Here is an 18,957-nt window from a genome sequence, read left to right as displayed (position 1 = left end):
GATGAAGGAGCAAGATAAAAGCCCACCAGACCTAACAAATGAAGAGGAAATAGCCAGTCTACCTGACAAATAATTCAGAATAATGATAGTAAAGATGATCCAAAATCTTGGAAATAGAATAGAGAAAATGCAAGAAACATTTAACAAGGACATAGAAGAATTAAAGATGAAACAAGCAACGATGACCAACACAATAAATGAAATTAAAAATACTCTAGAAGGGATCAATAGCAGAATAACTGAGGCAGAAGAACGGATAAGTGACCTGGAAGATAAAATAGTGGAAATAACTACTGCAGAGCAGAATAAAGAAAAAGAATGAAAAGAACTGAGGACAGTCTCAGAGACCTCTGGGACAACATTAAACGCACCAACATTCGAATTATAGGGGTTCCAGAAGAAGAAGAGAAAAAGAAAGGGACTGAGAAAATATTTGAAGAGATTATAGTTGAAAACTTCCCTAATATGGGAAAGGAAATAGTTAAGTCCAGGAAGCACAGAGAGTTCCATACAGGGTAAATCCAAGGAGAAACACACCAAGACACATTAATCAAACTGTCAAAAATTAAATACAAAGAAGACATATTAAAAGCAGCAAGGGAAAAACAACAAATAACACACAAGGGAATCCCCATAAGGTTAACAGCTGATCTTTCAGCAGAAACTCTGCAAGCCAGAAGGGACTGGCAGGACATATTTAAAGTGATGAAGGAGAAAAACCTGCAGCCAAGATTACTCTACCCAGCAAGGATCTCATTCAGATATAATGGAGAAATTAACACCTTTACAGACAAGCAAAAGCTGAGAGAGTTGAGCACCACCAAACCACCTTTACAACAAATCCTAAAGGACCTTCTCTAGGCAAGAAACACAAGAGAAGGAAAAGACCTACAATAACAAACCCAAAACAATTAAGAAAATGGGAATAGGAACATACATATCGATAATTACCTTAAATGTAAATGGATTAAATGCTCCCACCAAAAGACACAGACTGGCTGAATGGATACAAAAACAAGACCCATATATATGCTGTCTACAAGAGACCCACTTCAGACCTAGAGATACATACAGACTGAAAGTGAGGGGATGGAAAAAGATATTCTATGCAAATGGAAATCAAAAGAAAGCTGGAGTAGCAATACTCATATCAGACAAAATAGACTTGAACATAAAGACTAATAGAAGACGCAAAGAAGGACACTACATAATGATCAAGGGATCGATCCAAGAAGAAGATATAACAATTGTAAATATTTATGCACCCAACATAGGAGCACCACAATACCTAAGGCAAATACTAACAGCCATAAAAGGGGAAATTGACAGTAACACATTCATAGTAGGGGATTTTAACACCCCACTTTCACCAATGGACAGATCATCCAAAATGAAAATAAATAAGGAAACCACAAGCTTTAAATGATACATTAAACAAGATGGACTTAATTGATACTTATAGGACATTCCATCCAAAAACAACAGAATACACATTTTTCTCAAGTGCTCATGGAACATTCTCCAGGATAGATCATATCTTGGGTCACAAATCAAATGTTGGTAAATTTAAGAAAATTGAAATTGTATCAAGTACCTTTTCCGACCACAGTGCTCTGAGACTAGATATAAATTTCAGGAAAAGAGCTGTAAAAAATACAAACACATGGAGGCTACACAAAACACTACTTAATAACGAAGTGATCACTGAAATCAAAGAGGAAATTAAAAAAATACCTAGAAACAAATGACAATGGAGACACAACTACCCAAAACCTATGGGATGCAGCAAAAGCATTTCTGAGAGGGAAGTTTATAGCAATACAATCCTACCTTAAGAAACAGGAAACATCTCGAATAAACAACCTAACCTTGCACCTAAAGCAATTAGAGAAAGAAGAACAAAAAAATCCCAATGTTAGCAGAAGGAAAGAAATCACAAAGATCAGATCAGATATAAATGAAAAAGAAATGAAGGAAACGATAGCAAAGATCAATAAAACTAAAAGCTGGTTCTTTGAGAAGATAAACAAAATTGATAAACCATTAGCCAGACTCATCAAGAAAAAAAGGGAGAAGACCCAAATCAATAGAATTAGAAATGAAAAGGAGAAGTAACAACTGACACTGCAGAAATACAAAAGATCATGAAGGATTACCACAAGCAACTCTATGCCAATAAAATGGACAACCTGGAAGAAATGGACATTCTTAGAAATGCACAACCTGCCAACACTGAATCAGGAAGAAATGGAAAATATGAACAGACCAATCACAAGCACTGAAATTGAAACTGTGATTAAAAATCTTCCAACAAACAAAAGCCCAGGACCAGATGGCTTCACAGGCGAATTCTATCAAACATTTAGAGAAGAGCTAACACCTATCCTTCTCAAACTCTTCCAAAATACAGCAGAGGGAGGAACACTCCCAAACTCATTCTACAAGGCCACCATCACCCTGATACCTAAACCAGACAAGGATGTCACAAAGAAAGAAAACTACAGGCCAATACCACTGATGATCATAGATGCAAAAATCCTCAACAAAATACTGGCAAACAGAATCCAGCAGCACATTAAGAGGATCATACACCATGATCAGTTGGGGTTTATTCCAGGAATGCAAGGATTCTTCAATATATGCAAATCAATCAATGTGATACACCATATTAACAAATTGAAGGAAAACCATATGGTCATCTCAATAGATGCAGAGAAAGCTTTCGACAAAATTCAGCACCCATTGATGATAAAAACCCTGCAGAAAGTAGGCATAGAGGGAACTTTCCTCAACATAATAAAGGCCATATATGACAAACCCACAGCCAACATCATCCTCAATGGTGAAAAACTGAAAGCATTTCTTCTAAGATCAGGAACAAGACAAGGTTGCCCACTCTCACCACTCTTATTCAACATCATTTTGGAAATTTTAGCCAGAGCAGTCAGAGAAGAAAAGGAAATAAAAGGAATCCAAATTGGAAAAGAAGATGTAAAGCTGTGACTGTTTGCAGATAACATGATCCTATACATAGAGAATCCTAAAGATGCTACCAGAAAACTACTAGAGCTAATCAATGAATTTGGTAAAGTAGCAGGATACAAATTTAATGCACAGAAATCTCTTGCATTCCTATACACTAATGATGAAAAATCTGAAAGTGAAATCAAGAAAACACTCCCATTTTCCATTGCAACAAAAAGAATAAAATATCTAGGAATAAACCTACCTAAGGAGACGAAAGACCTGTATGCAGAAAATTATAAGACACTGATGAAAGAAGTTAAAGATGATACAAATAGATGGAGAGATATACCATGTTCTTGGATTGGAAGAATCAACATTGTGAAAATGACTCTACTACCCAAAGCAATCTACAGATTCGATGCAATCCCTATCAAACTACCACTGGCATTTTTCACAGAACTAGAACCAAAAATTTCACAATTTGTGTGGAAACACAAAAGACCCCGAATAGCCAAAGCAATCTTGAGAATGAAAAACGGAGCTGGAGGAATCAGGCTCCCTGACTTCAGACTATACTGAAAGCTACAGTAATCAAGACAGTATGGTACTGGCACAAAAACAAAAATATAGATCAATGGAACAGGATAGAAAGCCCAGAGATAAACCCATATGCATATGGTCACCTTTATTTGATAAAGGAGGCAGGAATATACAGTGGAGAAAGGACAGCCTCTTCAATAAGTGGTGCTGGGAAAACTGGACAGGTACATGTGAAAGTATGAGATTAGAACACTCTCTAACACCATGCACAGAAATAAGCTCAAAATGGATTAAAGACCTAAATGTAAGGTCAGAAACTATCAAACTCTTAGAGGAAAACATAGGCAGAACACTCTGACATAAATCACAGCAAGATCCTTTTTGACCCACCTTCTAGAGAAATGGAAATAAAAATAAACAAATGGGACCTAATGAAACTTCAAAGCTTTTGCACAGCAAAGGAAACCATAAACAAGACCAAAAGACAGCCCTCAGAATGGGAGAAAATATTTGCAAATGAAGCAACCAACAAAGGATTAATATCCAGAATTTACAAGCAGCTCATACAGCTCAATAACGAAAAAACAAACAACCCAATCCAAAAATGGGCAGAAGACCTAAATAGACATTTCTCCAAAGAAGATATACAGACTGCCAACAAACACATGAAAGAATGCTCAACATCATTAATCATTAGAGAAATGCAGATCAAAACTACAATGAGATATCATCTCACGGTAGTCAGAATAACTATCATCAAAAAATCTAGAAACAATAAATGCTGGAGAGGGTGTGGAGAAAAGGGAACACTCTTACACTGCTGGTGGGAATGTGAATTTGTACAGCCACTATGGAGAACAGTATGGAGGTTCCTTAAAAAGCTACAAATAGAACTACCATATGACCCAGCAATCCCACTACTGGGCATATACCCTGAGAAAACCAAAATTCAAAAAGAGTCATGTTCCAAAATGTTCATTGCCGCTCTATTTACAATATCCAGAAGATGGAAACAACCTAAGTGTCCATCATCGGATGAATGGATGAAGATGTGGCACATATATACAATGGAATATTACTCAGCCATAAATATAAATTGAGTTATTTTTTTAGTGAGGTGGATGGACCTAGAGTCTGTCATACAGAGTGAAGTAAGTCAGAAAGAGAAAGACAAATACCATATTCTAACACATATATATGGAATTTAAGAAAAAAAATGTCATGAAGAACCTAGGGGTAAGACAGGAATAAGGACACAGACCTACTAGAGAATGGACTTGAGGATGTGGGGAGGGGGAAGGGTAAGCTGTGACAAAGTGCGAGAGTATCATGGGCATGTATACACTACGAATCGTAAAATAGATAGCTAGTGGGAAGCAGCCGCATAACACAGGGAGATCAACTCGGTGCTTTGTGGCCACCTAGAGGGGTGGGATAGGGAGGGTGGGAGGGAGGGAGACGAAAGAGGGAAGAGATTTGGGGACATACGTCTATGTATAACTGATTCACTTTGTTATCAAGCAGAAACTAACACACCATTGTAAAGCAATTATACCCCAATAAAGATGTAAAAAAAAAGATATATTAACATTTATGAGATTTTCTTTAGTACTTTACCATTGGGAAAACATTGTAAAAGTTGAATGATTTAAGTTATACCTTAAACTGTTATTTTACTTTGTTTATAAGGTGAAAATACATACTAAGAAAATGACATAAAATTTGACTAAAGCAGGTTAATCTTTGTAATCTAATGCTAAACTATCTCCTGAAAAAGTAAAATATTCTTGCTCCCTTTGGGTTTGTTGGAGATTTTAAGGAAATTTTGTTATTCACAATAGTTTTATGGATAAAAAAACTATAAGCTTAGGAAACTTTTGAAAATTTATAAAGTCTTAAAATTAAGTCAAGTTCAGTAGCATTGAATGTACTAGCTTAACTAGCTAGCTAGCTTGCTGGGTTCATTTCTTTTTTCAACTAACATTTATTATAGATGTACTAGGCAGAAAGGATTTAGGGAAAGGTGATCACCTCATAGAACTTTTATTCTAGTGAGACATCGAATATTAATGTTTGATAAACTGGAGTCATTGTAAAATAACTTCCCTAGTTTTGCTGTTTTCAAATTTCATATTTATGTGATGTTGATGAGGTCCGAGTAGATATGGTGAATATTTTGAAATCAGTCTCATTGAATTTTAGCTTATAATGAGGTAAGTAAACAAATTGAGCATTTAAGTGGCATTTTAGTGGACAGGCTGGATGAAAACTAGTTATTGCCCACGGTTACCTCTTAATATTCCGCCTTACAGACACTACAAAAACTGCTGATCTAAGTTGTTTTCCAAAAATAATTATAGCCAAAACATCTCTGTATGTTAGTGTTTATATTATTGATACATTCAGTGTAAAGAATGGGAGAACCATGTTCAAAAAGAATAGTTTTGTTTACGGTAACAAACTTTGACCTATTAAATGTTTTCTCATACTTAGCTAGTTATTTTTTCTTCTCTTGAAGTGTTTTCCTAAATTTATCTCTTTTGAATTTCTTTTATTTATTTATTTATTTATTGCTAATTTGGCTATCTTAACATATGAAGATATGAGGAAGAGGATGAAGGATGAAAAGTCCCTAAGTAATACTATTTCTGATTGTAGTTTCCTATTTCAACTCATGTCTTATGGAAGACTGCCTTAGTAAAGTGGCTTTTTGGTGAAATTTTGTTTAGTTTTTAACAGTTGTTCATACTTTTCTCTGGTAACTGCCTCAATGTCTATTTTTAAGTCTTACCTATGAATTTCCACCATGATTTTCCATTGGCTGTAGTATGTAGTTAACTAAATGCTTATAAACCAGTGCTGCAATCTAATTTTTTTAAATGTACACTTTAAGCATATACAAAACTAACATCACCAGTGAGGGCAGATGGCTATCTAGATGTGCCTCTAGATAGGATACTTTATCTATGTAGTATTCTTACTAAGAATGTATAATATAAGTGTAATCATTAAGAACCATCAGACTGAAAATAGCCAACGTTTATTAGTAAAAAGTGGGGGATGGGGCTTGTATTGTAAAATACTAACATCATAAAAGACAAAAGAAAAGCTAGGAAGACAGTGACAACTGAATGTAATACTTGACCCTAGACTGCCTCCTGTACTGGAGGTGGGGAAATGATATAAAAGGACATTACTGGATTAATTCACAAAAGTTGGAGTACAGATAGTAGATTTAAGTATTATTTTAATGTTAAATTTACCAAAGTTATTAACTACAGTGGTTATGTGAGAGAATGTCCCTATTAGGAAATATATATTGAAATATTACAGAGTAAAGGGCCAAAATATATGTGACTATTCCTTCAAGTCAGGGGGAGTGGAGATATATATGTATGTATGTGTGTATATGGTTGGGGGGAGTGAAATTTTTTAAATGTAAATAGAAATATATCTATGTTTCTATATTTAGTATTCTCTATTTACTTATGTTTTATTTTTCAGGAAAGCAAAATAGATGAGCACCATTTTGTTGCAGTAGCTCTTAGGAAACCCAATGGATCTAGACATCAGGATGTAAGATTTTAAGATTTCTCTGATTTTTTTCTAAAAAGCATGTATTAAAGTTGAATTTGTTATTTATTGATGGAAATAATCATTTGGTTTATATCAGGTTAGAGGTTTGGGCATTTTTTTTTTTTAATTATAGACTTTAGAAGTGTTCATTATCTAATCCTTAAGATCATCTGGGATTTCACAGAAATGTTTTAAAAGTATGTTACTTGCTTCTTCACATTCAAATACACTTAAATATGACAAAAAATTTTGGTGGTACTGTCCTAGTATTCATATATTCAGTAGATATTCAAGATAATCACTGTCTTGGTCATCTTAACAGTGGTTTATTTCCTGGTGAATTGGGGCTGTCTTTGAATATTAAGGGTACCAAGTTGAGGGATAGTGAGTAATGGAATTATCTGTCAAATTGAACTCCTTCCCCTTTTTATAATACTCTGCTAAATTATTTCCAAAGTGTCAAAAATGTGAGAGATCTTGTGATATATTCTAGCATAACATCAATTCTTCCAATCAAAATCGATTTTTACTTTCTTCTGCTATTTAATTGGTAAGTTGAGAAATTTTTTAAAAAAGAAACCTTAGGGTCTTGGCTCTCAGCCTACATATAGTTGTGATTCTGTGGAAGTATTTATTTAAGGAATACTGATAATGTCACAATAATTGAAACTATATGCTTATTACTATTTTTAGGGAATCTGCATGAGAGAATGTAGTGTGATCAATATGTATGCATCATTACTTTTAGAAAAAAAGCTCAGTCTACAGATCATGCCTTTGACAGATTAAAAAGATTAAAATTCTTCATAGATTATTTTCTTTTAAAAGAATGACATGTTAAAATTGACCCCTGTAATCTGAAGATGTTCCAACCCAGGTTACCTGTCCTTGTGTGCTGAAGTCTCAGCATTACCCTTTCTGCTAATACCTTATGATTCCATAGAGCTTTATATTTTTTGTAATGTCTGCACATGGCAGTACTTTCTTTTTATTTCCCTGGAGACAGCCTATTTAGGCAGCACTGGCATAGTGAGAAAAGGGTGAGGGTACTATTCAGAAGACCTGGCTGAGTTTCAGGCTCAGGTCTACCATTTAACCTGTGTTGTAAGCTTGTATAAATTGATTGATCTTACTGAGCCTCAATTTCCCCATCTATAGAGTTGAGGTAACAACCATATCAGCATAGTTATGAGAATTACATCATATAAAATAGATATTAACCTTGTAAAAGCACTGTAGAAGACCCAAGTACTATCTTTAGTAGAATGTATAGAATGTTAAAGACAGTCCACACTGGGCTGAGTTGTGAACAAGGGCTCTATCACGGAGTATAAGATATAGTTTAAATTTAGTGTTGAATGAGTCATTTCCTAATGAAGTGTTGCATCTCTGTGTGGTTATGGGTATTTTATCAGACGCACCCTCTAGAGTATTTCTCAAAAGTTTGCCTGGTGGTCCCTCTCTATCAGAATAACCCACCTGCTTGTTAAAGTTATATATTTTGGGATCCTTTTTGACTCATCTACTGAATCAGAATTTTTGGATGTGTGGCTCAGTAAATCTACATTTTAAACAAATACCACAGGTTATTTTTATCTACAAAAAGTTTGAGAATCAGGTTATTTCATATTTTTCTTGATTTGTTATATTGGCAACACTAATATAAGGAGTAGAAGCAATTATCTAGAAATGCTACTGTGTTGTAATTTAATGTTATTGAAGTATAATTTAATATTGCTGAAATGTGATTACTGATTTCTTATTTTCCTAATTACAAAATTGACCATAAGATTAATATGCAGTATAACATTGAGGTAATCTAATTTTTTACCCTTTTAGGTTTCATTTCAAGGTGATTCTAAACCAACCCAGAGGCAGTTTACTATTCTCACCTTTAATGATTTAATATCATCTGCTGTTCCTATGACCCCTGAAGATCCTTCATTTTGGGACTGTTTTTGCTTCACAGAAGAAATTTCAATACGAAATGGTACAAAGTCATGATATGATTTTCTAAGTAAAAAGGGAAATGAAAACTGTAATCTTCTGTATTCACTAAAAAATAAATGCCTGAGAGTATCAAATTTTATTTCACAAAACAGTTTAAAAAAGAAGAAACAACTTTTCCTATTAAAAAGGCAGACTCCCAGTTCAGGATAGCTCACTAGAATGCATGTTTACCTCTTCTTCCTCCCCAAAATCGCATTGGATTTACTGAAGAAATAGAAACTGGTGGGAGAATCTTAAAGTGATATATGTTCATTTTAGAAAGCAACAGAAAATGTGAATTCACAAGAAGGGAACATTCGAATTCCTACCTTTCAGAGATAACTATTTCAGAGGTAACTATCCCTAAAACCTGGAGTATCTTCCCAGACCTTTTTCTTGGCAAACGATTCCATATTAACATAGTTACTCTTTTTTTAAATGGGAACATAACTATTTTTAATTTTTTTTTTTCTCTGAACTGTACATCTACTGTTCATAAATAGACTGCTGTAGTGTAACTTTTAGTGACTCTAAAGTATTGTGTTGTACGGTTTCTATCAGGATGCTATTGACCCGAGGTAATAATGTTCAAATATAATCGACTTAAATAACCAAGGACATTTATTGTCTCACATAAACAGTTCAGAGGTGTCATTAAGGACGCTTTTTTTTGCCTAGCCTCAGCTTATTGGTTTTGCCTTAGGCTTGTCTCCCTCGTGGTTGTAAGAGCTGCTGCTGTAACTTCCAGCTTCACATCTTCATAAAAATTGTATCTAAAAGGCAGGAAAGGCTGTTTTTCCTCTCACATCTCAGTTTTGTCAGTGAGGAAGATTTTTTCCTCTTAAGAGCCCCCAGAAAATTTCCACAAAGTTTCTGTTGACTCAGATCAGGTCACTGAGAAAGTTGACCTCTGACACTTTTGGGTTGGGTAGGAAGAAGCTAAGGCAAAGTCTGGGGGAATGACATCTAGGGGAAGCCCAGTGTCTGCCATAATGGAGGTGTGCCACAATTTACTCGTTCTTTCTTCTGTGTTAGACATTTTGAATGTCTGCAGTTTTTACTATAAGCAGTGATTTGTTGAATATCCTTGTAACCACATTTTGAGGTACATGTTTAATTATGTCCTTAAGAAAGTAAATTTCTAGAAATGGAATGATTGGTTCAAAGGAATTAAATAAACATTTTTAGAGCTTCTATAAGTATTGCCAAATCGTTCTCTAAAAAGGCTGTACAACTTATACTTCTAGTTATTGTTATATGTGTGACCACTCTCTCACCCCCCACCTACATACTCTCTGGTCATCTGTAGATAGGATCTTTTTTAAAAAAATTAATCTATGCCAAAATAGGTGAAAAATGGTACCTTATTTTTTAAATTTGTGTTTCTTTCATTACAAATGAGGTTGGTATGTCAGTGTTGTTATTCGCTGTTCGTATTCTTTTTTTATAAACTTCCTGTTCATTATCTTAGCCTGTTTCTATTTTGGTAAATAAGACTTAATTTAAAGTGGAAACATTATATATAAGATGCCAAGACCATCATATTGATGACAGAATCTATTTTGTGGTTGTAGTGCATGTCTTGGGGAGTTAAAGTCTTATAATTGTTGAATGTCAAGAAGTGAAATAGTTTCATTGGTTAAAAGTTGTGTGTAAATTGTATAAAATTAGATACTTTGCTTAAGTAAAAAAAAAAATTTGGAATGTTTTATAATTTTTTATTTCATTAAGCATGCCCATATATTCCAAGCATAGTAAATAACATGTTTTAAAAAGATCAAATAGCATTTATAGTAGAGGAAGCATTGTTATCCCTAGCATGAGTGTAATGGTGATGTGAAAAATTGTCATCTTTCTTGTCATTATAATAATAAAATAATTAACATTACTGAATTTTTATGAGTCAGGTACCATGCTAGATATCTGGGGGTGTGGGGGTGGGGGGTTCTGTTATTTCTTAAAGTTTCACATAGAGTCAAATGGATTCACATAGTTTAGAATCAAATAGATCTATAAAAAATTCTTTTTCTAAATGAAAAATACCACTCCCTTGACCTTCCTCTCCTATTTCCTGTCCCCAGAGCAAACTGTTTCACTGGTTTTATTTTGTTGTTATTTATTACCATATCTTCAGGTAACATGCTTATATTGCTTTTACTTGTTTTCAGTTTGAGGTATTTCTTTAATTCCTGATACAAAGCTTTGTTCTTCTGCTTCCCAACCATTGCACTTACCCTTCCTGCTCCCCTTTTCCCAGCATATGTAATTCAGTGTTTACATTATTGACTGTGATTAAGAATGTTTACATCATTAAGATTACTGTAACACTGTACAGCTAAGTGATGTGTTATTCTTACCCTGTACTGCATTTTTATTTCCTTGACTTAATAATTTATTTTGTTTACATAGGTTTCTATATACTTATTGCTAATTAAATCCAAAACTCTATGTTCAGACATACCAGTTGTTTTATCAGTTTCATCCATCTTGAAGAAATTGCTTCTGGAGCAATAATCTGTTTTGTCCAGTCTGGACTTTTTACCTTCTGTGACTGGTGCACAGCTGTCATCTTGGAATCTCTTTTCACCATCATCCTAGGAATTGCTTGTGTCTCCCCTATATTGGATTCCCTGATTTCCCATTTCCTATATCTCATGTCTGTCTTAGATTTACTCCTTCATTTGTGTGGATCATATCCTCAAGTAGCTTCCTGAGAACAAATGGGGCACAGGAGATACATTTTTTTGCAGAGTGGTATAGGAGATCTAACTACAGATGGCATTCACCATATCAACACTACCCTTTGCTGCCGTCCACACTCGCACTATTCCTGAGCTCATTTTGGACAGTTTTAGTTTCTTTGTACAGTAAACATAATTCAGCTCTGGCAAAAAAAATGGTTTCTGTTAATAGTTTCCTGCATAGGAACTCTGATGGATCTATGTGTGGATCTATGTGTGTACGTATGCACATACACATATTCACATACCCCTTGCTATTCAAACTCAGGAACTGAATAGATTTGGATATATTTTTCAATTAAAGTATTCACCATCCTTACTACTAAGTATCTGAACCTCAGAAACTAATTAGATTTGGGTAACTAAATAGCCTCGCTGGCTGAAGGACTGCCAACTGAACTTGAACAACTAAACAGATTTGTACATACATGTATATACATACATCTTTGATCAAAACTATGCCTGAAAACAGTTCCATCTCCTAGTACTAGATCATATTAAAAGGGATGTGAAGAGAGCTAATAATTATTTTATGGGGAAAATATGCCATCAGTGTTTGTGAATTTGGGATTGGCAGAAGTCTTTGGACATATCTCCAATTAATATTCTTTGTCTGAGAGTGTTTATAGTAGAATACCTGTCTTCCTTTGTAAGTGCTTCACATGTATCAAGCTCTTCAATCCTTATAACCTTATAGGGTAAGTCCTATTATCCTCAGTATACTGGTGGGAAAAATAAGGTACTGAGATGTTAAGCAACTTACTAAATAAAGATCATACCACCATTATACAGTGGACTCCATATTTGAACCAGATAGCCTAGATCCAGAGTCTGAACTGTGCTCTACTAAATTCAGTGATTTGCTGTAAATGAATGTAAGCAATCCTGGGGCAGGAATGCTTGGGCCTGGGAGCCTTTATTTGTAGTTTTTGCTGATTTCATGAAATAATGCCAGGTGTGTCACCAACAACTAGTTTAACACTATTTTGCCATATCTGCGTCAAATTTTTTATCCCAAAGATACTGGTAAATAGCTCTCACCCCTGAAACCAAGCAGGACTCTGTGGGGCTCTTGGGCATGGAAGCCTTTCTGTGTTCCCTCTTTCTTGTTTGTAGGGAATAGGCAATAGGCTTGTCTCCATGACCTTCCCTGAGTTGCAAAGGGCAGATTCAAACAGCTGCTAATCAGGTGAGGGAGGGGATGCAGAGACAAGGGAGGAGCAGTCAAACAATAGTGCAGGGTCCTAGTTCTGCCTCAAGGGATACACATAACAATATCTTTGAGCTCTTCTGCAGAACTAAAACCCCCAACAAATGGAAGTTATTAACTACTTGATGAAGCATTCTTTATTCCAGAGAGAAGGTCACAGTTGGATAACATCCAGGACCACAAGAAGCTCATCAGGAGAACACCTGAGGCCATATTAAAGGAATGCAGGCCCTGCACACACCCTGATCTTTATCAGCAACCTCACCCTTGAACCATTGTTGTAAAACTCCTCACCAAATCCTTCCAGGTTGGGACACAGTTTTGAGGGCATTAGCCCACTGTGTCCCCCTTTGCCCGGCAAAGCAATAAAGTTCTTTTCTACTTCACACAAAACTCTGTCTCCAAGATTCAATTCAGCGCCAGTGCACAGAGGCTAAGTTTCGGCATCACCCCCAGTCCTATTCCTTTTTCCCTCTCCAGAGGTAACTTGTATCACTTGTAGTTTTATGCACTTAACTACTTGTGTATGCATCCATAGTCTGTGCATAGTGTTATGTACTTATATCCTGTATTTTCCTATTAGAATGGAAACATCAGGATTGGATGTCTTAAAAGGGACAACAGTGTAAGAATAATCAGCTCACTTAAGCAGAAATTTAAAGGACATTATACATACCCTTAGGGGTTAGCAGTCACCCTTAGGAGTTACAATAGGACACCTGGAGGCATTCATTTTAATCTAAATTTTCAGAAAGAATATGATGAAAGCAATACAGATAATAGTAAAATAGAATGCAAACTTGCCCAAGTTTTAAGACAAGTTGCAGGGGACTGCAAAGGAATTTTCCTGCCTAGGAATATGCAGTCACTGTTCTTTTAGGATCATTCTTCAGTGGAAAAGTTAGAAAGGAACCAACATTAGGGAACCAACATTAGGGGGATGAAAAGTGCAATTTGTTGAATACTTAATCAGAAGTAGAGCCTAACGCTTGGCATAGTGCACACCTTTGCAGGTCACCTCTGAGAAAGCACCCATGTGCTAGGTGTAAGGCCACTCTTCTACTGGCCTAGACCTTAAGCAGTAGGCTAGTAGAAGCCCAGAAGTTTGGTGGTCCTAACAGTACCATGTTATTTCTGTTGATACTAGGCACTCTTTCTGTGCTCTTCCTAGTACTGCCTTAGCAGGAAGCCTGCTAAACTGGCTCTCCCCCCTCTAAATCTACTCTACCCTTCACCCTGCTCAGTACCCTGGGAAGTTGACTTCTATGCACAATATTAACCAGAATCCCTTTTCCTTGGTTGAGTGTTGCAAATGGGAGAAACCATTAGGAGAAGACTGGGTGGGAAGGGAAAGAGGTCAGGGAGTGTATTTTCTTGCCTTCCTCCCATGCAGTGGTTTGGAAATAGCTGTATTCCTCTACATCACAGCTCCTGACATAGCCCAGAAGTAGATCTCATAGGTTCAGCAACCAGTTTTCCTTGCCTTTTCTTCTTTTGAGTAGAAACATCTTGCTCTTGCTTAGCCCAGGCTGCTTCACCATCTCTTGTAATTTCCTTTATCCTTGCCTACACTCTTTGCTCACTCAATTTGGGTGTGCCATCTGTTTCCTGCTGCAGACCTGTATAATATAGTAATTTGTACCATGAGTAGCTCCTAGAAACACAGCCTCAAAGTAGGATTCTGGAATTGCATGCATTTGGTGGATATACAAATACCTTCCTTGTCAGGGGAAATGGATACTTGTGGCAAGAGGTGATTTCACATTTACTCACATTATCACTAGTGGTGGTGTGAGGTGTTGGAAGACAGTGAGGAAAATCAAGTGGATGTGGCATTTTGTCACTATGGCCATGATGGGGATTACAGAGGCTGTTGTGAGGGCTAGTAGTTCTGTTTTGTTTCTTTTGTTTCTTTTTTGATTTTTGGCCACACGACACAGCATGTGGGATCTTAGTTCCCCAACCAGGGATCGAACCCATGCCCCCAGAGTGCCAAGGAAGTCACGGGCTAGTCATTTTGGATGTCCAGGATGTACACACAGGAAAAAGGATAAATTGAAAGCAAGCGTGAAACATCAGAAAACTTATTATGGCAGCTTTAGGGGAATATCTTGTCTTTTGTAGCTGACAGAAGCAACCCCTTCTGTCTGAGGGAAACAGTCTTACCCCAACTGCCATACACCCAAGAAAAAAAGCTTTCAGTGACTTCACCTAAGAAAATTCTTTCATAAGGGGATATCAGGATCCACACCTACTATCCATCTTTACACTCCGGAAAATAATCAATTAGATGCCAGCATATCCCAGACGAGTACAAGATTAGGCCCAAGAGAAGGCACCTGTACAGGATATTATCACATTGCACTGGTAGGAGTCTGGGGAACAAGTATGGGAGTAGATTCTAAGGTTATTAAACCAAAAAGGATGACATAAGATAGGCCAGGCATATTGATATTGGTGTATTCACACAGGAAACGTGATTTAACGTATTGGCTTGAGAACCTGGAAATGATGGTAACATTGACACAATAGCTGCCTACAGTCAACTAGTTGGAAATGTCAGAACTTTCCCAGAGTACTATAAAGGGAAGAGTCCAGAGTCTTAGGGAGAGGGGAATGTGGATCTATTCTGTGTGAACTTGCTCATTACCACAAACATGGTTGCTTACAAGAATGGAAATGTATTCTCTCACAGTTCTGGAGGCTAGAAGTCTAAAATTAGTTTCACTGGGCTGAGATTAAGGTGTCAGCAGGGCCATACTCCCTCTGGAGGCTCTAGAGCTCCAGGGGAGAATCTATTCCTTGCCTGTTAGCTTCTGGTGGCTGCCAACATCCCTAGGTTTGTGTTCATGTCACTCAATTCTTTGTCTCCATGAACATATGGCCTCCTCTTCAGCATGTGTCAAATCTCCCTCTGTCTCTCTCTTTTAAGGATGGTTGTGATTGAATTTAGGGCCACTCAGATAATCCAGGATTCAAGTTTCCTAACCAAATCACATTTATTTCCCATATAAATAATATTTGCAGGTTCCTGGGATTAGGACTTGACATTTTTGGGGACCATTATCCAGTCTACTATTATGTAGTAAATTGTTAAATTACGGTAGATCTATATACCATGGGATACTAACTCAGCAATAAAAGGGAATGAACTATTGAAACACTTTACAACCTGGATGAGTGGCCAAAGAATTATGCTGAGTGAAAAAAATAGCCAATTATGAAAGCATACATAGTGTATGATTCTATTTATACAACATTCTTTAAATGACAAAATTATAGAAATGGAGAGCTGATTAGTGACTGCCAGGGTTTAAAGAGGTGGTGGGGGCAGGAAGGAGGTAGGTATGGCTGTAGTAGGACATGAGGGATCCTTGTTGAGATGTTAATGTTATGTATTTTGATTGTCAATATCAAAATGCTGATTGTAATATTGTTCTACAGTTTTGCGTGCAAAGAGTACACAGGATATCTCTAGTATTTTACAGCTACATGTAAATTTACAATTATGTCAAAATAAAATGCTTAATTTAAAAAGTGCTACTCAACAAGAAAAAAAACAACCCAATCAAAAAATGGGCAGAAGACCTAAAAAAAAGGGTACAGGGGCTTCCCTGGTGGTGCAGTGGTTAAGAATCGGCCTGCCAAAATGCAGGGGACACAGATTCGAGCCCTGGTCCAGGAAGATCCCACATGCCCCGGAGCAACTAAGCCCGTGCACCACAGCTACTGAGCCTGTGCTCTAGAGCCCACGAGCCACAACTACTGAGCCCATGCACCTAGAGTCCATGCTCCGCAGCAAGAGAAACCACCGCAATGAGAAGCCCACGCACTGCGATGAAGACCCAACGCAGCCAAAAATAAAATTAATTAATTTTTTAAAAAATTTGTAAAAGGGTACCAATGAACTTAATAACTTTTGTTATTTACAAAACAGAAATAGAGTCACAGATGTCGAAAACAATCTTATGGTTACCAGGGGTGGGGGGTAGCGGGGAGGGATAAATTGGGAGATTGGGATTGACATATATACTACTATATAAAAAATAGATTAATAAGGACCTATTGTATAGCACAGGGAACTTTACTCAACACTCTGTAATGTCCTATATGGGAAAAGAATCTTAAAAAGGGTGGATATATGTATATGTATAACTGATTCACTTCACTGACAGCAGAAAGTAACATAACATGTAAATCAACTATACTCCAATAAATTTAAAAAAAAAAAACTTTGGGAAAGCAAAATAAATAAATAAGAGGGGAGGGGAAAGCAGCCATGTCAATGGCAAAGAGAGAGGCAGTAGTTACTAAAACACCTAGCCTAGGATCCCTGGCAGCAATGAAAAAGAAAGATTTTTGGTACTTTGAGATAAAGCTCTCTCATCTAGCATTTATATAGAGAACACTGAATGCTAACAGCACTTTCTATGTTTTAACTCATTTAGGAGTACTCTGTAAATTATAAAACACTATAAGAAGATAAAATGATAATAAACTATTCTGTATATATTCTAGACATGCAAATAAATCTACAATCCTCCCACCAAAAAATAACCATGTATAATTTCTGCATAATCATCAGCTGTATATAGAGTATATAGAGTTTGAGCTTCCTCTCTTACCCTGATATTTCTAGTCTCTCATTAAAAGTGTCAAGTGTCATTAAGCCAATAAACTCAAACTTTATAGCTAGTTAATTTATACTTGCTCTTCCATTTCAGGTCATTTAATCATTAGTCAAATATTTGGGTGAAGTTTTGTATTTGATAATATTTTAGGGAGCACTGCCACCTGCCAAAGAGTTGCTAATCATGCCCATGATGTCTTTGGATTATCAAATAAATACTTTATTCAATAAGAGTTTTGTCTATTACTCTTACCATCATAAAACCAGAACTGTACTTAACTTCTCAAATCCTTTCCTCCTCAGCCATGGAAGGTACTCAAGGCTCAGCCCAAGGAGCGTGCTCAGAGTTATCTTCTTTGCACAGGACTTAGTCTGAGAGCCATCACTTGGACTTCTCAGGCTTATTTTTGTATCCTCCTGTTTTGCATTTTATATAAGAATTTCATTTTGAAGCTACATTTTGTTAAGTAGTTTAAGCTATGCTTGGCATTATGAGCAAAGACTCCAGCATAGGAGAAATGCCTTTTGAATTGTTTCTCATAGAATTTCTGTATATGGAGACAATGAACACTAGACAAAGAAAACACTCTCAAACTCATTTTACTAGCTTTTAAAACAATGTTGTATAAAAATAAACCAAAGAAATGAGTATAATACAAATCAGATGAAACATCAATACACTTGGTTGTATCTAATTTTACAGGATCTTAATAGTTTATATTGGGTTTTTCAATGCTCAAGACAAAATAAATAAATAAAAAGTCCTGCAGTTTGAGCACTAATGTATAACCAGTGCTTTTCTACATTCTTTGCTGTTATGAGTAGAGAATGCATAAAGCTGAGCTGGATTCATTGTTTGGATTAAAATTAATCTTTGGGCAGCCAGATGGTTTTTATTTTCACACATTTTATTTAAATTTTTCTCATCTCTGAAGTCAGTCTCAAGATTTATGAGTTTTGTAAATACTTATAAAGGTTTCTGTTTGTTTGTTTTAATTGAGCCACAGAGGTGCCCTATGGGACATTCAATCCCAGGTTTGGGGAAAACAGTAAACAGGTAACTTGGTCATTTCCATATAACCTGACAAAGAGAGGGTTGCTTTATCAATGAATAAATTCATCTTCTTTTTTAGACATCAGCTATTTTTTTAGTTCACCGATCTGTGTATGACAAGTCCATCAGAAGGATTAAGCATCTGGTTTAACTTTTCCATTAAACGTCCCTTTTTGACTTTTAGTAGATTTAGGCAAAGCTTGCGGGAAGACTTTTAAGTAACAATACTGCTCTTAAAGAGTTAAGAATT

The 18,957-nt window shown here is 36.1% G+C and overlaps 1 protein-coding gene across 3 annotated transcripts in view; it reads left to right on the top strand.

Moving 5' to 3' along the window:
* The window catches only part of AASDHPPT (aminoadipate-semialdehyde dehydrogenase-phosphopantetheinyl transferase), a 33,816-nt gene extending 20,400 nt beyond the window's left edge, over positions 1-13,416 (top strand). For 2 of the 3 annotated variants that reach the window (XM_019948754.3, XM_019948756.3), the window contains exons 5-7: positions 7,012-7,083; positions 8,923-9,073; positions 13,170-13,416. In XM_019948754.3, coding sequence (XP_019804313.1) covers positions 7,012-7,083; positions 8,923-9,073; positions 13,170-13,294 — 348 coding nt within the window. In that variant the 3' untranslated portion in view covers positions 13,295-13,416. Of the gene's footprint in view, positions 1-7,011; positions 7,084-8,922; positions 10,966-13,169 lie in introns of those variants that run through there. The other variant, XM_019948755.2, reaches the window with a different exon arrangement.
* The last annotated feature ends 5,541 nt before the right edge of the window (positions 13,417-18,957 follow it).

This window comes from Tursiops truncatus, chromosome 8 (assembly GCF_011762595.2).
Source record: "Tursiops truncatus isolate mTurTru1 chromosome 8, mTurTru1.mat.Y, whole genome shotgun sequence".
Lineage (NCBI taxonomy): Eukaryota > Metazoa > Chordata > Mammalia > Artiodactyla > Delphinidae > Tursiops > Tursiops truncatus.
The sequence above is the reverse complement of the archived record's forward strand: the minus strand, read 5'-3'. Positions and strand labels throughout refer to the sequence as shown.